Source organism: Lotus japonicus, chromosome 6 (assembly GCF_012489685.1).
Source record: "Lotus japonicus ecotype B-129 chromosome 6, LjGifu_v1.2".
Taxonomy (NCBI): Eukaryota; Viridiplantae; Streptophyta; class Magnoliopsida; order Fabales; family Fabaceae; genus Lotus; species Lotus japonicus.
The window spans coordinates 4,962,577-4,990,501 of NC_080046.1; the positions used below are offsets into that span (position 1 = coordinate 4,962,577).

General features: G+C 37.5%; 1 protein-coding gene, 1 long non-coding RNA gene and 1 pseudogene across 2 annotated transcripts; 1 reads left to right on the forward strand and 2 right to left on the reverse strand.

Annotated features, from left to right (window-relative positions):
- Positions 1-1,157: 1,157 nt before the first annotated feature.
- On the reverse strand, positions 1,158-8,393 carry LOC130722829 (uncharacterized). The gene is made up of 5 exons (XR_009014105.1): positions 8,180-8,393; positions 6,935-8,104; positions 6,699-6,768; positions 4,017-5,771; positions 1,158-3,886 (listed from the first exon to the last, which is right to left on the reverse strand). It is a non-coding gene; the product is annotated as an uncharacterized LOC130722829 (long non-coding RNA).
- Positions 8,394-8,951: 558 nt separating this feature from the next.
- Positions 8,952-12,804, reverse strand: LOC130724291 (probable leucine-rich repeat receptor-like protein kinase At1g35710; annotated as a pseudogene).
- A 10,572-nt stretch (positions 12,805-23,376) lies between these two features.
- Positions 23,377-26,946, forward strand: LOC130724762 (uncharacterized). Its single transcript, XM_057576045.1, has 3 exons — positions 23,377-23,680; positions 23,986-25,203; positions 25,394-26,946. The coding sequence occupies exons 1-3, from the start codon at positions 23,377-23,379 to the stop codon at positions 26,944-26,946; spliced, it is 3,075 nt and encodes a 1,024-aa protein (XP_057432028.1).
- The last annotated feature ends 979 nt before the right edge of the window (positions 26,947-27,925 follow it).

Here is a 27,925-nt window from a genome sequence, read left to right on the forward strand (position 1 = left end):
GTTATCTAATCCATCTTATCAATATCAATCTTACATATATTGGCTTAAATCACTTTAATTGTCCAGTTTTATCGTATTTAATTATATTGGTTTGTATTTAAGTGCCCACTTTACTTGTTTATTGGCTTAAATTCTATGTAACTCATGTGTTCTTTAATTCTGTAACTGATTTGAATTCATAATAACTCACCACTAAAGTGTACTAATTTAAAATCTTTAATTATTGCATTTGAAAGGGAGATTATCCTGCTCAGCTGATAGTGGGTTACTGTTCCAAACTGTCCTAATTTGAATAGTCACATTAGGTGCAACCATGGCTAACGAAAGACATTATATCACTCTTTCAAAGTGTCCTAATTTGAATAAGGGAGTAATGGCAGGTCCATACATGGATAATCAAAGGCATAGTATAAGAGTAACGACGGGTTCAAATAGGTAATAAAATCCATTATTTCAGAGTTTGAAAGTCTCACATTAAAATCCATAAGATCTTGCACCTATTTGAAGACCATAAGTCAAGTCAATGTAAGCACCACTGCTTGCGCCTCAGTCTTTTCGTAAAATCTGCCAATGAAAGAAAAGGGTATGAAAAGAGGAATAAAATATTTGTTTGGATCACACTAATTATTAGAAACTTACCGAGTTGTGATGGGATGCTGTGTGAAACCAGGTGAGAGGGGAGAAAGGAGAGAAGCCAGATCCTCTTTGACATCCACACCAGAGAACTCTCTGTCTCTTATTGTGTATATTGAAGACATCTAGTAGGTCCCTTAATCAAAGGCTCCACTAATTTTATGTGTGCTTTGCTTATCTCTTTCTTAAGAATCTGTCGCTAAAAATTGTTATCAAATACATACTGGTGCAGTATTCTCAAATAAAATCTACAGGAAGAAGATAAATAGCATGGCCTGTTAGTAAGGTTTTGTACACTACAACAAAGTATAAACCATGCAAATTGATTGAAAGTTCTAGTCTATTTAAATGGACAGCAAAATCAGCACATCCCAAGCCAATATGATATACAACAACCAACTACACTTGAAAGCAGTGGCAAGTTCACGTTACCTTAGAAGCATCCCTTTGCTTTTCCTTGATGACAATAGCCACTGCCCACTGCTGCTTGTCTCTAGCAAATTCAAAGTCACTTCTTCCTGAAATAAGATAAAAATGAAAATGATACTACCAAGTCTTTTAAATATAGCTGAAAGGGAATGTAATCAATAGAGAAAGATTTATCAACACATTACAAAACACACAAATGGGACCCTTTATTCAAATCCCCCCTCATGCTAATAGGAAAATTAAGTCCTTTATGCTCTGTTTCAAATCAGCATGACCTTCATGTCTCATGATTGGTTTTCCAAGCACATAGCCCATAGCCATTTCAGGTTACCAAGAAATTATGTATGTATCATTACAGTTTCAGGTCCATACTTAGCATTGCAACTATGCTCCCTTCCCACATTAGTTTTTCCATGATATTAACAAATTCCTCAACTAACATGATAGCCTTTCCGTCATAGTAGAATGCCTGTTGAACAACCAATTTCAAATTTATCTACTGTGAAGCTATTAGTTAAATAATGGCTGACATGAGAAATAACCAAATTAAATTAACAGAATTATGAACATAATAGTGACAATACTTGCAGTTCTTAAAGAAGTTCTTGCTCAAGTGCACAAATTAATTTGTTCTCTTTTTTAGGGTAGGATTTTACTATCAACAACAGCATCAGCATCTTCCTTAACCTTCACTGAAATGAAAGAAGAACACTTTGACATGCGCCAGAACAATGAATCAATGAAATAAAAACATGGAGTTAAGATTGAGACCTTACCTGGGGGATATTCATGGAAATATTTAAGATTCAGGATTACCTTGCTTATGCAAGCCAGATGAAATTAAAAACAACGGTGTCAGGAGGTTCCAACCAAAGAAGAAAGAAGTCTAAAAATTTATGCCTTTTTAAGAGGGGGTTTCAAGGAGAAAGATTGGGATATGGAAATGGTGAGAATGAGAGTTCACAACATGGGGTACTTATAGCCAAAATTTGAAAGTGAGCTGACAACATCAGACTTCACTATACTGACAGAGAAATCTCTTTTAACACATTGGATTTGTACGAAATATATCAAAAAAAATGAATAAAATGAATGAGAATTGAGATTGAAACTGACCATTTGATAGAGTATTCAACCTCTGCTGATGCATTCAGCCATAGTAGTTGGGGTTCTCGTGAGGGACGATGACGAATGAACAGTGGACCATTTAAGGTGTCGATCCAGGATTGGTTCTACCATAATCGGTGGCAACGTTGGCTTCAAACACACATCAAGCGGCGACCGAAAGCAATTCCTCATCAGATCAATTGGTGAGAAGTAGGTTGAGAGAGGAAGGCTAACACAGAAGCACACCTAGGGTTTGAGATTGATGTGAATGAAGGGAAGGCTGTGAGGAAGAAAACTCGAAATCAGCAGGAGATGACCGGTACGGCGGAGTAGGTAGAGAGGGAGAGAACACACGCGAGTTGATCAGAGACGGTGATGAACAGTGTGGAAGGAAAACAACGTCGTTTTTGCTTTTTCGAGTTGAAAAAAAAAATAAAAAACAAAAGTAAGTAAAAGCAGGACACGTGTTGATGTGTAATTGGCGGTTATTTAGCTACACTAGTGGAAGATTAAGAAGTAGTAGATAAGTTGAGCCTGAGCATTTTGTTTTGGAAATGCAGGGTGGTAAACTGGAAAAACATATTGATGCTACATTGGGAAGTGCGAACATGAATTTCTATGACTGTGCAAGAATAGCTGGAAGGTAGTTATATTGTCATATATCTACTTGAGAAACAATTTGATATATAATTCTAACTTGAGAAATAGATTAAAAAATAACAAAAGGGCCGGAAGAGTATGGAAGGTAGAGTCATATTGCCACAAATAGAGTATAGTGTAGTCTAGTGGTTAGAGTTAAAAACATAAATGGCCTACACCTAGCACTTCAAACTTAAGTTTAAGGTTTTTAATAGAGTACTGGCATGTCATCAAAGACGGCTCCACTAAGTTATTACGAGTTCTGTGTCAGTGTGTGCATATCACCTCCATGTTTTTAAGAACTTGTACTTAATTTGTTTGCATATTTTGCCAACGAGGATGCTTCTTTTACTAGTCACTGAAGATTTTTGAGAGCTGTAAGTATGGATTTGAGTGTCAAAAGTAAGTAAGATTTTAGAATCCTTTCAGCCACACCTTTTATATTTACTGATTTTTCCTTATGATGATGTTATTTTAGGGAAGTTGATCGTTAATGAAAATATGTTAGGGTAAACAGCCAAGTTCGTCCCTGAATGTGTCCACCGCCTTCAATTTCGTCCCTAAACTTTAAAAATGTCGCCCGTGGTCCTTGGAAGTGGCAAATCTCCCTCATCAGCAGTCCCTGGTTAAAAAAAAGTCACGGACGTTAACGGAAGGCTGAGTTGTAATTTTTTTTTGTTAAAGGTTGAAGCTTATGTGGCATTTGAGTGTTGGGAATGTTTTAAAAACTTCAATTTAGTCCTTGTAGTTGAAAAAAATTCTTTTTCTCCCCATCTTCCTCTACCTCTCCCCACCACCATCACCCTCTCCCCATCTCCATCTTCTTCATCCTTCTTCTTCTACCCACCCTCATCTCCTCCATCTCACGCTGTCCTTCACCCCGACCCTTTTTCCCTTCCAAAAATCAAAATCTTCAACCCAAAATCACAAAACCAAGAAGGAGAAGAAGAAAGAAGACGCGGTTTGGTTCTCCACCGACATCTCTGCTCTTCTGATTCCATCTTCTCCATCTGCGCTTGTCTTGGCCAATTTTCTTTCCATCTGCTTCTGGAGGAGCTTGATTTCTTCCAATGACATCCTGTAACGCCAATTGACATCAGTGTAATTGGATAAGAAAAATGAAACCCTAACATAAAGTTCCCAAATCAGAATGAAAAAAAATCGATTTTTAATTTTTTTTTGGTTCAAATGAAAGGGAAAAGTGAAACCTTCTTTCTCGTTCTTCGTCGGATTCCTTGTTGTCTTGAGATTGTGGGAGTTGATCTCCTCCAGCTCAGTGAAGGTAAAATTTCTTTGTGTTTGTCATCTTTCAATCTTCTCTGTTTTTATCGAGAAACCCATTTCATTAAAAAAAATCATTGAATTTTCAATTTTTGCATTTTGTTTAACCTATAAAATTCTGGGTTTCTTTCTTGTGATGTTTGATTCACACAAGTCACACACTGGTTTCCAGATCGTGTTTTTTTTTCTTTGGTTATAGGAGAAGATAAAACCGTGGCCATTGATTTGTATTCCCTTTTCTACATACACTCTCTTCTTAATTTATTTGGTGTTGGTTCGATTGATTTTGTTCTGATTTCGTTGAAAATTTTATGGAAATTTGGAGGGGGGTGTTTGGGAGGGTTTTTCCCCAATTTTTTGAGGTGTTGGTGGAAGTGGGTTTCGGTGGTGGTGGTGGTGTTGGGTGAGAGGGGGGATTTGGTGGTGGTCGTGCTTGGTGTTGCTTCAATGGTATTGGGTTTCTTATTTTGAAGGTTGGGTTAGGAGGAAGAAGATGAAGGTTGGGTAGGGACCAATTTGACCACCATTTGAGCCTATCAGCGTCTGACATGTGTCCTGTGAATTTCATTTTTGGATAGAAAACAAGTAATTTCCACGTCAGCACTCCCGGATGGAAAAAAAAATTTCACATCACTACTTCCGTTAACATCCGTCACTTTTTTTAACTCAGGGACTACTGATGAGGGAGATTTGCCACTTTCAGGGACCACGAGCGACATTTTTAAAGTTTAGGGACGAAGTTGAAGTCGGTGGACACATTTAGGGACGAACTTGGCTATTTACCCAAATATGTTATGGTTACATGTAAGTTACTCCAAGTAACTTCCACTGCATTTTCATGAAAGCATCAGGGTAAGTAACACCTTCATCTGTCAATTTAGTGCTTAATATTACCAATATGTCCTGCTAAAATTGCTATCAACTCTGTTTTTTTACTGGATTACTAAGATTAGCTCTTTAAGATTATTTCTTATATAGTCCATAAAATAACTACCAGGTGGTAGAGTACTAGAGTTATTAACCAAATCTTCTCTGATAGTAAATCTAGTTTTCTATCCTTCTGTTGAATTCCTTAGTTTTTTTCTTGTTCTTTGGTCTCTTCTGTTTAAAATAACCAAACCATGAACACACCCCTATACAAGCATGAACCATATAAAGTGATAGGATATTGTGGGAATAGAGATTGTGGGTATGAGAAAATGGGTGACAACATGGAGGTGCTGAGGTAGGTTTCAGTGGTGGAGTGGTGCTGTTTCTGTGGACATAGTTAGGTAGGGAAGATGTCAAGACCCAAAATCCCAAGCCGTGACCGGCGCACAGACTACCACCTTAGCCTGGCAAGCCTATTTAACAAAACTCACTTCCCAAAATAATTTTCCAAAATTGTACATGTTTAGTATAATTTATAAAAAATAAATCCATAAGAATCTTTTATGTAATATCACCATCTCCATTCGTAACTAGAATTTCAAGAATACATAAATTTCAAATCCAGCACTAAATTGCAAATCCTTAAATTAGAACAATAAATAACAATTCAAACTGAATTCCCCCAAAGACTCCCCTATAGCTGCAGAATGACAGATCAACAACAGACACAAATATGACAACCTTTCAAATGAGGCCTATAAACAATATAAGCAGAACGATCTGAATCTGATAACATACTGGTACTCAGTTTCCTGTGGATGGAAATAAGGAATGGGGTAAGTCACAAAGACTTAGTGAGGATTTAACAACCACCATGAACAGGAAAAGGGAAACATATGAAGCACGAGTTTTTCACTATCAGTTCAGAGTGGATAAAATATATAATATTAATAAAATTAATACGCATCATTTCCAATAAGAGATGATCAAACTGCCAAGTTTATAAATAACTGTTTCAATGAAACTGAATAAAAATCATGTCAGTCATATGAAAGCATTTAAAAATTAGAAATATAATTTAATAGGGTCACACATGTAGAACCGTGAGGCGGCTCCATCTCGTTGATAGCCCTCTCCTCCTAAGGGATGGCCTATCCGATAGGGGCGGCTCCATCTAACGGATAGCCCTTTCCTCTCTCGTATCACATGTCACATCGTATCATATCATCGGGGGAAGCTACATCTCGTTGATAGCCCTTTCCGTGCACTGGCGGCTCCATCTAACGGATAGCCCTCTCCTCCCGGAATCAAACTAGCTAGGTGCACCTAGGCCGTTACCTCCGCTAACGGCTACGAGGTTCTATCAAGGATCCCCAAAACCATTTTCCCAAATCATATCAAGTCTCATCAACAGTCTCAAAATCAGCTTTCCAATACTCATCAAGGTTTTCAAAATAACATTCTCAACATCAACTTTTCAATGCTCATAAAAGCTTTTCGAGTTCACAATCTCAATTTCACACAATTTCAGAATTAAACCAATGTCATTCTCTTCTCATATCAACTCATAAAACATACTCAAAATCAGCTTCATAAAATCATCTTTCAGAGTTCAAGAATGATAGTCAAACATATAAAAAACATGTTTCCCCAATTTAGATAAATAGGCTATATGATAAAGTAATTAAATCAGTTATAAGACTGTTAAAAATATGTCAAAGCAGTTGAAAACCACTCACTGTTACGAAGAACCAACATGATTGCTCTCCACAACTGCGCGACAACCAAACAAACCACTAACCGACAGATCTGAACACCAAAAATCAACTTCAAACCTTCAATAACAATTATCTTATGTCGTACCCGTGAGCAACTATGAAATCCCCAATTATGTACCCAAACCCCTAAATTAATTCTACCTAAGTCTGACATACAGTACAATATCATTCTCTAAATTTAAGGGTTGTGGAAATACCTCAATTAATTTAAAAGAGGAATCATAAAGGGCTTGGTACCATTCTCCTTCATCAAAGCACCAACCGTGGCTCCCAAAAGAGAACGCAAGAGACTCTCACTTGAATGATAGATTTTATCTTCACTAGCATGTAACTTTATGGTGGTATTGTGTGGTTCTTAACTAAAGAAGAAAAGGATGTAGAGGAGAAGAGAAGAATCGCTGGTGCCGAGAAAAGAAGTTGAACCAGAGGAAAAGGAAAAAGATGAGAGAGGGAGAGAAAAACATAGGGTTTTAATATATAATTAGGAATTAAGAATGGTATTGGGAGTGGGGTTACGGTTTGTTTTTTGTTTGGTTTGTTATATATACATATATCTATTTATTTATTTTTTTATTAACCGGTTCCTTTTATATATATTTTTTTTTTATTTTAAACGGGATGTTTCAGAAGATTTGGCCGATTTGAATGAGGGAGCATGGATTGCACTGAGGACGAAAATTGTGTGATTTAAAAAAGGCTTAAATAAGTTTTTGGTCCCTAACCTTTACCAAATGCTTGGTTTTAGTCCCTCGCCGGAATAAAAGTGGGTTTTAATCCCTAACCTTTGCCACAAAATTTGGTTTTTCATCCCTCCGGAGCTCCGGTGACCCATGTGGCCTTGCCATGTGGGATTAATGAGGCCAGGTGTTAATTAATTTTTTTTTTTTAAATTAACTCAATTACCTAAACTAATTCCTCACCTAATTAATTAAAACACTCATTTAATTAGTTCCCCACCCCCCAATCATCAATCAAACCCATAAAACAAAATCCCAAACCCAGAAAAATTCCCAACCCAAGAAACACATTTAGCTTGCAAATCACAGTGGCATAAACCCAGAAAATGTTCAAGCAGATTAAAATAGTACAAATTGTTTGAGCAATATTGTCATACTAGAAACAAAAATAGAAATCAGAAATAGTTTGATAGAATGGTAGCAAGAACAAAAGTGTAAAACGGGTTACAGGAACAAGAGTAAGAACTGGCAACAGGAAGTTGCAGCATGTTATCCATCTTCATCAAAATCACATATCATGTTGCTCGTACTCTCCTTCTTGCTCTTCATACTCATCTTCATCAGCAGTTCTCATCCATTCCTTACCCAGAAGCGAACTCAAGCAGAAAAAAATTACCCATAAAATGTTCTCTGTCACATTGAGAATAGACCGGAAATTAACATGACAGTGATAACAGTTAAGATAACAAAAATTCCAAAAATTACCTATTTTCCCTTATTCACCATAAACCCAGAAAACAACAACCCCACACCCCAACCCAGCCACTCCAAACCAGGCGCATACCCAGATCGAGACCCCCAAACCCAACCACATCTAGATCAAGCCGCAGAACTTTCTGTAGATGAGGATCTTGTATGCTTCTTTGTTTGCTTCTGACGGAGATTGAGACATGGTGCTGGATGTTACAGATGGTGAAATCCAAGCGCTGAAGAGTGAGGTTGCTCAATCAGGGTTTGGGAAAGCAACTAAGAAAACACCATCACTGTCGTCTCCATGTGTTGAGTCACCACCGCCCCTCACAACGTTGTGCTTCTTCGATGACGGCGTGGGAGGAAAGGGACGCGAGGAACCCTAGCAAAGGAAAGGGATGAAGTGTTTTTCACTCCTTAATCCATTCTTTTAATTTTTTTTCATTTTATTAATTAATAATCTAACTAATAATTAAAAAATAAAGAAAAAAAAAATCCACCTCAGTTCATTAAATGACATAGACATGTCACATGGACCACCGGAGCTCCGGCGTTGACCAAGAGCTCCGGAGGGACGAAAACCAAATTTTTTGGCAAAAGTTAGGGACTAAAACCCACCTTTGCTCCGACGAGGGACTAAAACCAAGCATTTAGTAAAGGTTAGGGACCAAAAACTTATTTAAGCCTTTAAAAAACGTATGTATGGATAAAAGAAACTAAAGAATTCCGTAGAGGAATCAAAACCAGACTCACCAATATTTAACCATAAAATAAATTTCAAATCACGTTGAGAGTAAAAGTCTATTAGAAATGACAATTACTTGTAACCAACACATAATTTGGCTTAATACTACACTTCAGTAACAACTAACAACAAAATGAAAAAAAAAAAAAAAAAGACTTACAAATACCAAACAATTTAATAACATTTACAAAAAACAGGGAGGAACAACAGAAGCATGTGTCATAATATTTGTGTGCTTTTGGCATGAAGAACTAATCCATTGAAGATGACTTTGACATCTCAAGCTCCTTGACAACTTGCTTCATGGTAGGGCGAGAATATGGGCTCTCAGTCAAGCAGGAAATTGCTGTCCTTGAAATTGATTCCAATTCGTTAGCAAAAGCTCTTCTGGGACCAGAGAGACGTGGGTCTAACTTATCCATCAATGGAGTGGTATCAAGTGTTGATGATAGCAAGGATGAAGATAACTCTTCTCCAGGGTGCTTTCCAAAAATCACTTCCAATGCTAATACTCCAAAACTATAGACATCACATTTCTCATTTACTTCCATTGTGTAGGCAAGTTCTGAGACAAATAAAATGTACAAAAAAGATTAGGAAAACAAACATGAGAATAGATGTAGATAATTACGAAACAATTATATATTTGCACAGATTAAAGAAATGGAATTAACCTGGAGCAGCGTATCCAAAGGTGCCTGCAAATGTGGTCCAATTAGTTGAATTAGGATTCAGAAGCTTAGCTGTTCCGAAGTCTGAGATATGAGCCACATATTCTGAATCCAATAGAACATTCTTGCTTGATATATCTCGATGAACGATAGGTGGTGAGCAATCATGGTGCATGTAGCATAAAGCACTGGCTACATCTTTGATGACATTCACCCTCTTATTCCACTCAAATGCACCTGCTTGTTCACCATCTTTCAAAACCATATCCACACTACCTTTCTGCAAGAACTCGTAAACCAAAAATGAGAACCGTGAATGTGAGCAAAATCCATATAGCTTCACAATGTTGCGATGTCGAATTTCCGTCAAAGCTATGATCTCACTTGTGAAAGCTTTTAGATTGGACATTTCTCCATTTGGTATTGAATGGAGTTTCTTGACAGCAACAACTTGACCCGTGTGCAACTCTGCTTTGTAAACACATCCCTGCCCTCCAGTACCAATTAGATGTTTGTTGTCAAACTCCTCTGTGGCTTCAATAATGTTCTCGTACACCATTTTTCCATCAAAACTCCATATTGAAAATAGATCTTGTGCTTGTGATTCTGCATTTTGGGGCACTTCGTTTGTTTTTGATCTCCAGTAAAGATGATATGAGACCCCGAAATAAATTAATGCTAGTACTAGGGTACCCACAATGATAGGTACAATTATCAATAAGACTTTGTTACTCTTCTTATGAGCATGAGATCTTCCACTTGATGCTGGGCAATGCTTCAAGCTAGAGAGATTTCCACACAAGCCTTTATTGTTTCTTAACACTTCAATTGAAGCGTTATGGAAGGCTGGAGTATTTGGAAGTGGACCCTCTAACTGGTTATATGATATATCAACATATGACAAGCTTAACATCTGATCAAAGCTCGAGGGAATGACACCAGAAAGATTATTATGTGAGATGTTCAAAGTTATTAAGTATCTTAGTTGCCCAAGCGTTGATGGTATTTCTCCACCCAAAAGGTTTCCACTAAGATCAAGATCTTGAAGAACTTGGAACTGGCCATACTCAATAGGAATATTTCCTTTGAATTTGTTTTGGCTCAAATTCAAGTGCAATAACCTTGGCAACCTTTCAAGTTGTTCTGGGATGAAGCCACTTAAATTATTTGATGCTACATCAAAGGAATCAAGTCCTTGTAATGATGTGACTTCTACAGGAACGTTTCCTGAAAGATGATTGTGGCTTACCAAAAACTTGATCAGCAACGATAAGTTGCCTAGGTCCTTTGGAATATTTCCTGTGAGATGGTTTGAAGACAAGTCGAGTACACGCAAGTTGGCCGCCTTGCTTAATTCCGGCGGTATACCACCTGACAAATTATTGTTGGAGATCTGGAGGCTTGTCAAGTTAATGCACTTTCCCCAGTTGATTGAAAGGTGGCCAGAAATATTATTTCCACTCAATCCCATGTAGTCCAAATATGGGTATACTCCAAAATCCTCTGTTATATTTCCAGTTAGATGATTTTGTTCAAGTCTAACTCTTCTAAGGCTGGAGCAATTCTTCAAGCTCTTTGGAACTGGACCTGTGAAGTGGTTACCCGTAGCACTGATTTTTTCCAACTTTCCACCAGTGCAAATGTTCTGGGGCAACTGACCAATGAAATCATTATAAGCTAACTGCAAATTTACCAAATTGGTAAGCCTGTTCATTTCGATCGGAATGTTGCCACTGAGTTGATTTGACAATAAAGATAGAACACTGACCTTTGTCAAATTTCCGATTGTGGAAGGAATTGGTCCAGAGATTTCATTTTGTTCTATGATAACGGATTCCAAATTGACCAAGTTACCTATGGAAGGTGGGATTAGCCCAGAAAGCTTGTTATCTGACAGTTGGATTGACACAAGAGAAAAGAGCTTGCCAACTTCATGGGGAATGGAACCGGTGAGAATGTTGCTATAAAGGTAAAGGTATTGCAAATTGCTCAAGTTTCCAATTGTAGAAGGGATTGTACCAGAGAGAAAGTTATTGGATATGTCCAGTAGAAAAATATTTTTCATCATTCCAATTCCTTGAGGAATGGAACCAGAAAGATTATTGTCTAGTAACCAGAGTTCTCTCAGATTGACCAACTCCCCAATTCCCTCTGGAATGTGGCCAGATAATTTGTTGCCCTGAAGTTGTAAAACCGTTAGGTTCCTTAACTTGACAATTTCTTGAGGAATTGAACCAGAAAGACGATTGTCTGCTAAGAACAAATCGCTAAGATTGACCAACTCCCCAATTCCCTCTGGTATGTGGCCAGATAATTTGTTTTCCTGAAGATGTAGAACAGTTAGGTTCCTCAACTTGACAATTTCTTGAGGAATTGTACCATAAAAGTTATTATGCCCAAGCCATAAATACTCGAGGTTTGACAGTTTTCCAATTTCCTTAGGAAGGTAACCAGAAAGTTTGTTCCCGGTTAAATCTAGATATGACAAGTTGGCCAAGTTTCCTATAGAAATTGGGATAGATCCTGTGAGATTATTGTTCCAAAGAGCAAGATGGGACAAGGAGACTAGCTTCCCTAAAGATATTGGGATAGACCCTGTGAGATTGGTAAATTCGAATGTAAGCTCTCTCAAGTTCCTCAATTTACCTATTTCTCGAGGAATAGAACCACTGAAAACATTATTAGACAAATCTAAAGTATGAAGACTAGCCAATTCTGTTATTTCAGATGGGATTGTTCCAGAGAGATGATTGTGACTAAGATCAAGATGGGAGAGCTTAGGCAAGACCCACTAAAAGAGTTGTTTCTTACATTCAGAGTGAGAATGTTTGGAAATGATGTCAAGTTTAGGCTTTCAAGCGTACCTCTTAGTCCCATGTTCGTGAGATTTATGTTGGAGACTGATTTGGAGTACTTATCACATGTAATTCCGAGCCAAGTGCATGAGCTGTTGCCATTGCCAGACCATGAAGATAGCAAAGCTTGGCTTTGGTTCTCAAGGCTGGCTTTCCACTTCAGCAAAGCACATGCTTCTCTTTTTTGTAATCTGGCTAAAACAGATGATGATGATGCAGTTAAGGAGGAACTAGCAACATGTGAAGATGAAGATGCAATTATGAATGTACAAAAGCACATTAGAAGTAGCACCCAAAAGGGTACCAGCAGGTTCATGTTATAGGGTGAATTCTTGAGTCACTGGTTTGTTTTACATGTCAGCAATATAACTAAATTAAAGTCACAAATTTGTGGCCAAAATTTAGTCAAGTATTACGGCTGTTAAAAACCAGCATACTAGTGGCCAATTACTTGGTAAATTAGAACAAGTAATTGATTGGCAATGAAGAGGCAAAGCGGTGGAATTAATGGCACCGTTTTGGCTTGCTTAAGAATGAAGAAACAAAGCTGGCAGTGATGATAAGAAGCAAAGACAGTACAGAGGCGGTGGATTGTGTGCTATAAATAGAGAATGTATTCATTTGTTTCATAGTATCTCAATCTCACATAGCTGAATTGTTAGAGACAATATACACCACCAACAAAGCAATTCAACGTGAATTGCTGTTTGAGAGAAAAAGTCCAGAGAGGAAAAATTAGTATTTCCTTTGGTAAGGTTCTCCTAGTGAGTGTTTTCTTGTTCTAGAGCTGTTATAATTTCTTCCACATAGTGAAAATCTTTTCTATCGGTGCCCGTGGTTTTTCCCTTATCTGTTGAGGGTTTTCCACGTAAATATTGTGTGTCAATTTCCTATTCTCTCATCTCTTATTTTAGTTGCGTGATATTATCCTGCTACTCTGGTACCCAACAGTGGTATCAGAGCTGTTGGTGTCGGTCCTTATTCCGCTGCGGTGTACGGTTACTATTCACACGTGTGGTGGTATACTTTTGTAGTGATTGTTAACGTATACTAGATCTATTCTAGTGTGCGGTAAAAATATACAATACTGCTTACGTATACTGTGCTATTCACGGTGAAATTGTGTAAACCGGTTCCGTGAAAGAAAAAAAAATGGCAGCAAAATTTGAGATCCCGAAATTCAGTGGGAGTAACTTCTCCCTGTGGAAATTGAAGATAAAGGCGATCCTGAGGAAGGATAATTGTTTACCAGCAATTGATGGTAGACCTGCTGATATAACTGATGAAAAGTGGAAAGAGATGGACGACAATGTTGTAGCCAATTTGCACCTAGCAGTGGCAGATTCAGTTTTGTCTAGTATTGCTGAAAAGAAAACAGCAAAGGAGATCTGGGATACTCTTATCCAACTGTACGAGGTCAAGTCACTTCACAACAGAATTTTCTTAAAGAGGAGACTCTACACTCTTCGAATGAGTGAATCCACTTCGATGCCGGATCACATCAACAATCTGAACACAATGTTTGCTCAACTATCTGCATCAGATTTCATAATTGGGGAAAATGAACGTGCAGAGGTTCTTCTTCAGAGTTTACCAGATTCATATGATCAACTTGTCATCAATATTACAAACAATAATATTGTTGACTGTCTATCCTTTAATGATGTTGCCGGAGCTATTCTTGAAGAAGAGTCCAGGCGAAAAAATAAGGAAGATCGTCAGGAGAGCTCAAAACAAATGGAAGCTTTGACGGTGACGAGAGGCAGATCAACAGAGCGTGGCCCCAGTGGGAGTCAGAACCATGGTAGATCAAAATCTCGAAGAAAGACAAATCTCAAATGATACAATTGTGGCAAGAGAGGGCACTTGAAGAAAGATTGTTGGGCCAACAAGAAGAGTGGTGAAAAATCTTCTGAAGCAAGTACATCTCAAGGATGTGTTGCTAGTACCTCTGATGATGGAGAAGTCCTATACAGCGAAGCAGCAGTTAGTACCAAAGGCAAAAATCGTCTCATTGATGTTTGGATAGTAGATTCAGGAGCAACATGGCACATGACCCCACGACGAGATTGGTTTTGCACTTATGAGCCTGTCTCAGAAGGAAACGTGTTCATGGGAAACGATCATGCTTTGGAAATTGTTGGAATTGGTACTGCCAAAATAAAAATGTATGATGGTACCATTCGCACACTTCAAGAGGTACGACATGTGAAAGGGTTAGCAAAGAATTTGTTGTCTGTTGGGCAACTAGATGACCTCGGATACAAGTACGATATTCAAGGTGGGATCTTGAAAGTGGTGAAAGGTTCGCTAGTAGTAATGAAAGCAAAGAAGGTCGCTGCAAATCTATACATGCTTTTGGGAGATACGTGGCAAATGGCAGATGCATCAGTTGCAGTTGGAAGCCAAGAAGAAACAACGATGATGTGGCACCGCAGATTAGGCCATATGTCGGAACGAGGCTTGAAAGTTCTTGTAGAACGTAATCTCATACCTGGGCTCAAGTCAGTAAGTTTACCTTTCTGTGAGCATTGTGTGATAAGTAAGCAGCATAGACTAAAGTTTGCTAAGTCAACTGCTAGAAGCAAACACATACTGGACTTGATTCATTCTGATGTGTGGGAGTCACCGGAAGTATCCATAGGAGGAGCAAAGTATTTTGTATCCTTCATTGATGATTACTCCAGGAGATTGTGGGTGTACCCGATCAAGAAGAAGTCAGGTGTGTATTCAGTATTCAAGGAGTTCAAAGCACAAGTGGAACTTGAAACTGGGAAAAGAATTAAGTGCTTGAGGACAGATAATGGAGGAGAATATACAGATGGTGATTTCCTTGCATTCTACAAGCAAGAAGGTATTACGAGGCAATTTACAGTTGCTCATACACCTCAGCAGAATGGAGTAGCAGAGCGAATGAATAGAACTCTTCTGGAAAGGACAAGAGCTATGCTGAAAACAGCGGAATTAGCCAAGTCTTTCTGGGCAGAAGCTGTCAAAACTGCCTGTTATGTGATAAATCGATCGCCATCAACTGCGATTGATTTAAAGACACCAATGGAGATGTGGAAGGGAAAACCAGGTAATTATTCTTCTCTACATGTGTTTGGATGTCCTGTGTATGTAATGTTCAACTCCCAAGAAAGAACAAAGCTGGATCCAAAATCCAGGAGATGTATATTCGTGGGTTATGCTGACAATGTAAAGGGGTATCGTCTGTGGGATCCCGCTGCCCGCAAGATTATTATCAGCAGAGATGTAATCTTTGTAGAAAATGAATTACAAAAGGAGCAGAAAATTGACGGCACTACAAAGGAGACTGCTATAGTGGAGATAGAGAAAAAGTCAGGTGGAGATGATTCTTCTGAAGCAGAGCCAGAGCACGAAGAACAAGAACCAAATGAGGTCAATGATGAAGAACCCAGGCGAACAACACGTCAAATAAGAAAACCATCATGGCAATCAGAATATGTGATGGAAAGTCATGATGCATATTGTCTTCTATCAGAAGATGGAGAACCATCAACCTTTCAGGAGGCGTTAAATGGTTCAGATGCTTCTCTATGGATGGCAGCAATGCAGGAGGAGATTGAAGCCTTACATAGAAATAATACTTGGGAACTTGTTGAACTTCCTAAAGGTCGGAAAGCCATTGGCAACAAATGGGTGTTCAAAATTAAACGAGATGGCAACGATCAGGTGGAACGCTATCGTGCAAGACTGGTGGTCAAAGGATATGCTCAGAAAGAAGGTATTGATTTCAATGAAATATTCTCTCCAGTAGTGAGACTTACAACTATCAGAGCAGTCTTGGCAATGTGTGCCGCATTTGATCTACATCTTGAGCAACTTGATGTAAAGACTGCGTTTCTTCATGGAGAACTTGAAGAAGAAATCTATATGCTCCAACCAGAAGGCTTTGAAGATCATGAAAAAGAAAACTTGGTTTGCAGGTTGACCAAATCTCTGTACGGTCTAAAGCAGGCGCCGAGGTGTTGGTACAAGAGATTTGATTCTTTCATCATGAGCCTTGGATACAACAGGCTGAGTTCAGACCATTGTACGTACTACAAAAGGTTTGATGATAATGATTTCATCATTTTGCTGTTGTATGTGGATGACATGTTGGTGGTAGGCCCCAACAAAGATCAAGTCCAAGAATTGAAGGCACAGTTGGCTAGGGAATTTGATATGAAAGACTTGGGACCCGCAAACAAGATTTTAGGGATGCAAATTCACCGAGACAGAAAAGACAGGAGGATTTGGCTTTCTCAGAAGAATTATCTTCAGAAAGTCTTGCGGCGCTTCAATATGCAAGACTGTAACCCAATCTCAACCCCACTTCCTATTAATTACAAATTATCCTCAAGTATGATTCCTAGCAGTGAAGCAGAGAGGATGGAGATGTCTCGAGTACCGTATGCATCAGCGGTGGGAAGCCTTATGTACGCTATGATATGTACTAGACCAGATATTGCTCAGGCAATTGGGACGGTCAGTCGGTTTATGGCAGGTCCCGGCAAAGAGCACTGGAATGCTGTGAAGAGGATCCTGAGATACATCAGAGGAACCTCAGGTGCTGCGTTATGTTTTGGGGGATCAGAATTCACTATTAGAGGCTATGTTGATTCAGACTTTGCAGGTGATCTTGATAAAAGAAAATCTACTACAGGCTATGTGTTCACACTTGCAGGAGGAGCAGTAAGCTGGTTATCCAAATTGCAGACTGTTGTAGCTTTGTCTACTACAGAAGCAGAATACATGGCAGCTACTCAAGCATGCAAGGAAGCTATTTGGATTCAAAGGTTGTTGGAAGAGCTCGGGCACAAGCAACAGAAGATTATTGTGTATTGTGATAGTCAGAGCGCCTTGCATATTGCAAGGAATCCAGCCTTTCATTCCAGGACAAAGCACATAGGAGTTCAATACCATTTTGTTAGAGAGGTAGTAGAAGAAGGAAGCGTGGATATGCAGAAAATTCACACCAAAGACAACCTAGCAGATGTAATGATGAAGCCGATCAACTCTGATAAGTTTGCATGGTGTAGGTCCTCCTATGACCTGTTAAAAACGTAAGCAGCATGGAACTGGCAAGGTAGAGAAAATTTTGCAGCCTCACAAATGTGACTTTAAGTGGGAGATTGTCAGCAATATAACTAAATTAAAGTCACAAATTTGTGGCCAAAATTTAGTCAAGTATTACGGCTGTTAAAAGCCAGCATACTAGTGGCCAATTACTTGGTAAATTAGAACAAGTAATTGATTGGCAATGAAGAGGCAAAGCGGTGGAATTAATGGCACCGTTTTGGCTTGCTTAAGAATGAAGAAACAAAGCTGGCAGTGATGATAAGAAGCAAAGACAGTACAGAGGCGGTGGATTGTGTGCTATAAATAGAGAATGTATTCATTTGTTTCATAGTATCTCAATCTCACATAGCTGAATTGTTAGAGACAATATACACCACCAACAAAGCAATTCAACGTGAATTGCTGTTTGAGAGAAAAAGTCCAGAGAGGAAAAATTAGTATTTTCTTTGGTAAGGTTCTCCTAGTGAGTGTTTTCTTGTTCTAGAGCTGTTGTAATTTCTTCCACATAGTGAAAATCTTTTCTACCGGTGCCCGTGGTTCCAAATTAAAACATTATTTGTACCATTTATTAGTTTACATCCTTAGTTAAATTGGTAATGTAGTTTATTGGAAGCTTCCTATTTCATCTCATTTCCACCTACTTTCTCTTTATATTTCTCTCTTTATTTTCTATCAGGTCATTTACCATATCTTTCATTTCTCTCTTTTCTATCTCTAGATGAATTATTATTTAATAGAAAATCCTAGGCAGTGATGACTTGGTTTCTTTTTTATAAGCGATAAGAAATATATTGAATAGAAGTACAAGGGGTACTTCAACCCAATACAAAGAGAAAGAAGTAGAAAGAAAGAGACAAGCTACAAGCTAACTTGAACAAGAGCAAGGATCCTAAGGAAAACGAAACTACCCCTCCTAATACCTCAATGAAAATAGACTAAACAAAACGAGCCTCGTTAAAACCTTAATAGGGTAAAACCCCCTTGGGAAAACCTATCAAGGAAAAAGAGTACCAATTTTGAAGAGTCAAGAGTAAATTTTCAAGGAGGTTTACAAAAAAATCTAATAACCCACCCCACACCCTGTTGCCAAACCATGCACAATTTAAATCACCAATTAACGAATAAGTCCATAAAAATATTAGATCAAAATTGTCAATCAAACAAATAGCTTCTCCAAAAAACCGACCCAGAATGCAGACTCTGTGATCCCTTACACGCCTCATGCCTTCAAAATCAATGCAAAACCAAGCCTTCTAGATATTGGAACAGGTAAGAATAGGATGCACCCAATGCAGCTTCCATCCAAAGCAATTTTCATGCTGAAACCATATAAATGGCATCACCCAATCAACACGAACAGTACTAAAAATATTGTTTGAATTCAATTTTCCACGATGATCATGAAAGTCAAGGTCTTTTGCAGTCGTGTATCTTTGTATTTATCCTATGAGCAATTGTGCCCGCATGTATGAAATCAAACTCGATTTATTAGTCCAAATTAAAACAATATTTGTACCATTTATTAGTTTACATCCTTAGTTAAATTGGTAATGTAGTTTATTGGAAGTTTCCTATTTCATCTCATTTCCACATACTTTCTCTTTATATTTCTCTCTTTATTTTCTATCAGGTCATTTACCATATCTTTCATTTCTCTTTTTTCTATCTCTAGATGAATTATTATTTAATAGAAAATCCTAGACAGTGATGTCTTGGTAGTTGGTAGTTCAATTTTCCACGATGATCATGAAAGTCAAGGTCTTTTGCAGTCTTGTATCTTTGTATTTATCCTATGAGCAATTGTGCCCGAATGTATGGAATCAAACTCGATCGACAAGTGATTTTTCTCTCAATTATTAATTTATTATATTTGACAATTCGTTAACTTTGAAATGATTCGCAAATATGGTGTTCCACGATGACCATGAAAAGTCAAGGTCTTTTGCAATACCTTGATATCTATTTATTTAATTAATACTTGTATTTTTTTGTTAAAATTTATTTTTTATGTCCTGAGATGTATTACAGATCTTAATCTAGTGCTACTAGTTATAGAAGTGACTCAGTGATTCTTTTTGGGTCTCAAAACACTATGGCACTAGATCAGATGGGGATGGAAGCCGTGATGCTAATCTATCTATATATAATATACTAAAGGAAGGTTTTTTTCTAGAAGGTTTTGCCACGTGTCGCCCCTACATCATCCCAATAAAAAATATACAAATTTTGTTTTTCAATATTAAGTCTACATGTTTTTCAATATTAAATCTGCATTAAGAAAACAAATATTTTTACTTATATTAAATCTGCATGTTTTTCAATATTAAATCTGCATTAAGTAAACAAATATTTTTACTTATAATACATAATAACAAATAATTTGTAAATATTTAACTAAACAAATAAATAAAGATTGTTTTAAAAAAAAAGACAGTCACGTTGAAATTTGATTGTTTTAAAAAAAAAGACAACCACGTTGAAATTTTAAAAGGAAGTCTGATCACATATGGTTTATATGTTTTGCATTACGTTCAAATTTTTTAAAGCAAAAGCAAATCTAATTTTATATTAAAAAAAACTGAACAAATTGTAATTTAAAATAACATAATTAAATAGATTCAGTTGAGATTTATACAACAAAGTACGGTAACATTACATAATTGACTTCCTAAATATGAAAAAAAATATATATGCACAGTTATTTGAAAGATTTTGTCTTATAATTTCTCTTTTGAGTCTGTAATTAACTTTGGATACATAAAAATCCATCATAAATAAAAAAGTGCAATATTTGTGAATATTTTATCTAAAAATTTTTTTTTAGATATAAATAATAGATGAACATGATTTTGTATTAAAATAAACTTCTCATCTCTTTAATTATAGTAATTTAAGATAAAATCTTTTACGGTATCCAACAATAGCTGGGCTATGTTAAAATGTTGAGTTAGTAATTATAAGACAATCAAATTTAAAATATAAAATAACAAAATTATATTGATGAATAATATATTTCGTAGAGTCCCAAGTAATAACACTCTAATATATATATCAATCTATTTCTAACATATATCACTCCAAGTCCCAACGAAACTAACATATATCAGTCTATTTTTGTTCATATTTCCAATAAATCTAACATATATCAATCTATTTTGTTTTGAACTAACAATTTGATTGTGGTTTTTTTAAAAAAATTAATTTAAGTACCTTCTTACCTACTTGATAATTTCTCCAACTTGAACACCAATTACTCAAACATGGACGCCAGACAAGTTAGATGGAACAGACAATTAATATTGAGAAATAAAAGAAAAAGACAGCATCCCATCAACCATCCAAACATAATTGTTCAAGGTATGAATTTTTATCATTGTTTGTAAGTATAAATTTTATAATCTTTACTTTTAATCTAAAGAACTATGACACCAACACCAACAAATCCTATATAGAGAACCATTATAACCTAACTATTAGTATGTGATAATACTATATTGAAGTCCAAAAGGAAATATAAAGAAAAATAGTCAAACATGAAAACAATACTATATAATCTACTTTACTTTTTCTTATAGAAAAACCGTCAACTACCTCATGAAATTCTCACTCATTCACCCTTATGCCATGCAAAATTAAGATGCAGGTTATCAAACAACTGTTTCTGAAAAGCCTAATGTTCCACACGAAAGCTGCAGTCATAGCAAAACTACAGTGACCAATGGTAATTACTTGCATTCAAACTTCATTCACAAAATTACTACATGAATATAATGTCACTCAAAATAACAATTACTAACTTTAGCCAACAAATTCCAGCAGGAAAAGTAAACAATGACAATGCGAGATCATCATTCAGTGAAGATGTGTCCCCTATTGAAAGTCAGAGAAGGGAGAAGACAACACTAATGTAACCTTATATTACAACAATTACCATTTATTTCTTAAACAGCTTTCAACAAAAAACCTTAGATCATGACTTTGTGAGATTTTATTATTCCAGAGAACCACTGACAGCAGGCAAGCAGATTGTTAAAAAAAAAGAATTAGCGAATCTGTCACAAACAATTTAGGAGTATCATTTCGTCCTCCAAATATGCTTGATAAGGGTTCTAACAACATTTATATAGAGCCAACCATATCTCCTCAACAGCAAGACATCAATAGATGGTAAGTAGTTATGCTTTACAATTCAAAAAATTGTCATTCGTTATAGAACAAAATATGTAAGTATTGGAAAGGGGGCCAGATAATGTATTACATGTGTCAAAGCAGTGACGCAACAACTATGGACAGAGGTGTCATTCCTGCAACAACTTTATCTAGAACAATTTCGTACAATTCGACATCACCAAACATTGCTTCAACAAGTCAAGTTGATAGACGACCTGTGAACAACAATGCAAATGACATTGACCCTCCAGTAGAACATGAAGGTATTGTGTCAAACTATTCATAAGCATAAACTTGATTACCATCATTGACACCAATATTTAACTATAATTGAGTTTGGACCTTAAACTACCACATTCACATTCCAGACCCCGTTGGTTTCGATGACATAAATTTGAATGAACCTGTTGACGATGATCCATTAATTGACAATGAAGATTTGGAAGGTAATAAATTGTTCCATGTGAGGGAATTAACTATTCTATGCACACAGATAATTCTTTGTTATGAAAATGACAGCTGCTGTGAGAAAAAAATCATATTCTTCTATTGATTAAAATTTACAGATGTTAACTCAGATGAATTAATGAACGACGTTGCTGCAGCTGGTCATGCAACAGGTATTTACTGTGATCGTATCACAGTTTGATAATCAATATAGCTTTCTTAATCATTAATAACATGACAGCTTTTTAACATTTTTTTTTATTTTCTACCTAAGCCATGTGGGACATGGGAGATCCTATTAACGAGTGTGAGCATTGCGGAGCCATGTTCTGGTATGATGAAAGAAAGAGAAGGAAAGTACCTACAAGAACACCAAAATTTCCTCTATGCTGTTTGCATGGGAAGGTTCAACTACCATTGCTCAAAGCTGCACCTAAAATTCTCTAAGACTTGCACGCAAATGAAACTGATAAAAGCCGACATTTCTTAAAGAACATAAGGATGTTCAATGGAATGTTTGCATTCACGTCTATGGCTGGAAAGGTGGACAAAAACATAAACAATGGACGTGGTCCTCCAATCTTCTTGCTCGGAGGACAAAATTACCATTCTATTGGTAGTCTCATACCTCCAGTTGGTCAAAGTCCCAAATTTGCCCAGCTTTATATTTTTGACACTGAAAATGAGGTTGCTAATAGGATACAAGCTCTCAGGTATACATAACGTTATGAATTTACAATCTTCTTATATAGTATTTTTAATACACAAGTATCCTCTGAACACCTTATGTTAACCGATTACTTTTTAATTTGAAGGCCAAGCGGTGATGCTCATAAGTTGGATGAGCTAATTGTCAGAGACTTAAAAAACATGCTAGATGCAGAGAACCCTTTGGTTAAGTCATACAGATATGCTAGGGAACGATACAGATGTGGTGATTTTTCTAATGTCAAGCTAAGGTTAATTCGGCGGAGGGACAAAGATGGGAGAACTTATAACCTTCCCACAGCATCTGAAGTTGCTGCGTTGGTGGTGGGTGACATAGATGCTACTGTTAAGAGAGAGATCATTGTTGAAACACAATCCAGGTTGATCAAGCATATTGACCCTACATATCCGTCATTTCTTGCACTTAAATATCCACTATTGTTTCCATACGGGGAGGATGGATGAAGACGGGGTATTTTAACTAAAGATTATGACGCACCTGGAAGAACGAGAAAAAAGGATGACATTGCCATGCGCGAGTGGTTTGCATATAGGTTGCAAGAAAGAAAAGGGGAATCACCTATTGTTCTTCAATCTAGGAGACTGTTCCAGCAATTTCTGGTGGACTCTTATACCATGGTTGAAGCTGATAGAATGCGATATTATAGGACAATACAGCCAAAACTGCGAGTGGAACGTTACAAGGGATTGCACGAGTGCTTGGTCCTTGGAGAAACAAATGCAGCTGCAACAGGTCAGCGAATCATATTGCCTGGATCATTTACTGGAGGGCCGAGATACATGTTCAACAATTGCAAGGACTCATTTGCCATTTGTAGATATATCGGATATCCTAGCTTATTTATCACTATGACATGCAATCCATAATGGCCTGAAGTCAAACGTTTTGTTGAAACACGAGGTTTGAAGCCTGAGGATAGACCCGACATACTTTGTAGAGTTTTCAAAATGAAGTTGGACGAACTAATTGATGACTTGAAGAGCGGAAAAATGTTTGGAAAGATTAGCGGATGTAAGCCTATTGATACTTTTAAATCTAATAATGTACAAATCATGTCATTTGCCTAAATTTATAATCAATTCACAGATTTTTATTACCTTCCTCTATCATTCTTGCAGATTCAATCACCATCGAATTTCAAAAGCAAGGTCTTCCTCACGCACACATTTTGGTCTTTGTCCATGCCAAATTCAAGCCCAAGACCCCCGAAGACATCGACAAAGTTATATCCGCAGAAATTCCAGACCGTACCAACAATCCTGAATTATTTGAGGCTGTGCAGAAGTATATGATTCACGGACCATGCGGTGTACTAAATTTGAAGTCACCATGTATGAACAATGGAAAATTCTCCAAGTTCTTTCCTAAAGAGTTTAGGACGAGGACCATTATTGATGATGAAGGTTTTCCTAAATATAGAAGAAGAGAGGATGGCAGGACTGTCAAAAAGGGCAAAATTGTGCTGGATAATAGATATGTTGTACCATACAACCCATTGCTACTCCAAAAATATAGAGCTCACATTAACGTTGAGTACACGTGCCAGACAAGTGCAATAAAATATCTTTTCAAGTATGTCCATAAAGGCAACGACAGAGTGACGGCTGAATTTTACCGAACTTCGGATTCAAGTAATCCATCCCAGGTGATTGATGAAATAAAAAATTACTATGACTGCAGATACATCTCGGCGTGTGAGGCAGCATGGCGATTGTTTGGATTTGAAGTGCACTATAGAGAGCCTCCAGTTGTGAGGTTGCCATTCCATCTTCCGGGTGAGCAAAGCGTAGTGTACAATGACGGTGAGACAGTACAGGATGCAATTGAAAAGGCCGACATTAAGAAAAACAAGTTTATAGGTTGGATGGAGGCTAACCAACTTTATGCGGCTGGACGAGACATTACTTATTCAGAATATCCCACCAAATTTGTTTGGAAAGACGACACAAGAGAATGGCGCCCTAGAAAACAGGGTTTCTCAATTGGTAGAATTTCACATGTGCCTCCATCATGCGGCGAGGACTATTACTTAAGGATCCTTCTGAACGTTCAAAAAGGTTGCACGAGTTTTAAAGACATTCTCACTGTGAAAGAAGTGACCTACATTACTTTTAAGGATGCGTGTTGTGCTCTTGGTTTGCTAGAAGATTACAAAGAATTTGTAGACGCAATAAAAGAGGCCAGCTTCTGGGGGTCAAGAGAGTATCTTAGAAGACTGTTTGTGGTGTTGTTGATGTCTAACAACATGTCAAATCCCGAGGTAGTTTGGGATAAGTGCTGGCAAGAGCTTTCAGATGATAATCTCTACAGACAAAGAAGACGCTTAGATTACCCAGGTAAGCCTCCTTCATTTTGGATCATTCTAAATTGCGGATAACCTGCCAAACTCATCTAATTTATCTGTCTGCAGGACTGAATCTAACAGATGATCAGAAAAAAAAAACCTGGCGCTCGCTGAGATTGAGAACATGCTACAAAACAATGGCAGGAGCCTGCACAATTTTGTTTCCATGCCTTATCCTTCAGACATTGTTGTCGAAGACGTTGGACAAAGACTGATTGTAGAGGAGTTGAATTACGACAGGAATGAAATGAGTGAATACTTGGACCAATGTCTCTCCTCAATAACTGACGAACAAAGGCATGCGTATGACAAAATAATTAACGCCGTCTATGGAAACAAAGGTGGATTTTTCTTCCTGTATGGCTACGGTGGGACGGGTAAAACCTTTGTCTGGAAAACGCTTTCAGCATCCATTCGATCAAGAGGTGATATTTTTCTCAATGTGGCTTCAAGTGGTATAGTTGCACTGTTGTTGCCTGGAGGAAGGACGGCGCACTCCAGGTTCAAGATTCCCATACCTATAACTGAGGATTCAACATGCAACATAAAGCATAACAGCCCTCATGCTAAATTGCTGATAAAGGCGAAACTGCTCATTTGGGACGAAGCTCCTATGATGAGTAAATGGTGTTACGAGGCTTTGGATAAGTGCTTGAGAGACATTTTGAGGTTCACCCCAGGATATGACTCCAGCTTGCCGTTCGGAGGAAAAGTTGTGGTTTTGGGCGGTGATTTCAGGAAAATCTTACCTGTAATTCCAAGGGCATCCAGGCAAGATGTCATCAGTGCAACAATAAATTCATCCTATCTATGGCCTTTTTGTGAAGTTCTTTGTTTGACAAAGAACATGAGACTCCTGGAAGGATCTTCGTGCTCAAGTGCATCAGATATAGCAGAATTTTCAGAATGGCTGTTGACTATAGGTGATGGCAAGGTCGGACAGTCAGTTAACGGCGAATCAGAAATTCAAATACCAGATGAAATCCTTATAAAAAACTCAGAAACCGGTTTTGAAGACTTGGTCAATTATACCTACCCTGATTTGTTGCGTAACATGTCTAACTCTGAATACTTCAGGGAAAGATCCATTTTGGCCCCCACGATTGAACTGGTTGGAAAGGTCAATGATTACATGATGTCTCGGGTCTCGGCAGAAGAAAGGGAATACTTGAGCTCTGATTCAATATACAAAGAAGACGACAATGTTGAGAGTGAGCTGGATGCATTTTCCCCCGAGGTATTGAATGCGATGAACTGTTCAGGACTGCCACCGCATAAGTTGAGTTTGAAAATTGGAGTCCCAGTAATATTAATGAGAAATATCGACCAGTCCAACGGATTGTGTAATGGAACAAGATTGACGGTGAAGAGATTTGGAGACCATGTCATTCAGTGCACCGTTCTAACTGGGACTAAAGCTGGATCTACTGTACTGATTCCTAGGATGACCATGAATACAAATAACACAAATCTACCGTTCCAATTTCAGAGACGGCAGTTGCCTATATGTGTCTGCTTCGGTATGACGATAAACAAAGCGCAGGGACAAACACTAGGGTGTGTTGGGTTATATCTTCCAAGACCGGTTTTTAGCCACGGACAATTATATGTGGCGCTATCAAGAGTCAAAAGCAAACAAGGGCTAAGGATCCTCATAGAAAACCACGACGATCTCCCTTCTAATACAACAATTAATGCTGTGTATGAAGAAGTGTTTGACAATATAACTCCATAAGGTGCAGTTTTATGGAGTTCTACATATTCATTTATATTTAGTACTATAAACATTTACATGGTATTCCATTCATTCTAACATGAAATTTCTTTTGTTACTAGCTGAATTCGTGTATATAACCAAAAAAATTCAGAGACAATGACCTAAGTTAAAATAAGAAATTGAGCATAAGCCAAAAGCTTTTCTAGAATGTTACCTGTATATCATCGTTAAAAACAAGATCACGTGAGTTGTATCTATCCAGCAGATTGAATGCATTATGGTTGGCAAAATCATGAAACTGAAAATGAATCAAGAGATTACTAAAACTATAGATTCAAGCAAACCAAAGTAACTCCAGCTACTGATTTGAAAGAGAATTCCTGAAATAATTTGATGCACTGTTACAAGTACTTCAGAATCATTATGTAATTTCAAAAGCAATACATTATCTGACATAAAAGTAATACTTCTTAAACCATCTTAATTATAGTTAAAATGAGAACCGCATAAGTAGTTTGTAATGTACAAAAAAGTATTTCTCAAAAGAGACCACTTATCAAAAGTAGCTAGTCCCACATAATAATTAGCATAAAGCCACTGACCTTTCTCAACCTTGCGGCAATTTGCCCATTGCATTTCCCCTTTCGTATTGAAACCTGATCCAATGCAATCTGAACAACATAAACAAGGACATGAGAATCATTACAATACGATGTTAGCTCCTGTGGATGCACCAATCACCTCGAATTCAAAGAAACGATTGTGTAGCGCAATACACGAAGAAGCATGACGAATGAGATCGGAACTCAGGTTCAGAAGGAGAAAAATCAAAAGCTCATGACAGACAAAAGATGAGCAATTACGAACGAGGTATGAAGAATGAGGAATCAGATCTAACGCTTTGTGGGATGTTGAAGTGGGTGTGTCAGGCAAACAGAGGGGCGCAGGATAACAGCAAACCTCCACTATCAGTTTTGTGAAATAAACATAAGAAAAT

Excerpts from the sequence above, each read along its gene's own strand:
- LOC130724762 (XM_057576045.1), top strand. The coding sequence starts at position 23,377 with ATGCGCGAGTGGTTTGCATATAGGTTGCAAGAAAGAAAAGGGGAATCA. Across the intron at positions 23,681-23,985 it reads CAAGGACTCATTTGCCATTT|ATTCAATCACCATCGAATTT; the intron begins GTAGATATATCG and ends TCATTCTTGCAG. Across the intron at positions 25,204-25,393 it reads AAGACGCTTAGATTACCCAG|ACATTGTTGTCGAAGACGTT; the intron begins GTAAGCCTCCTT and ends CTTATCCTTCAG.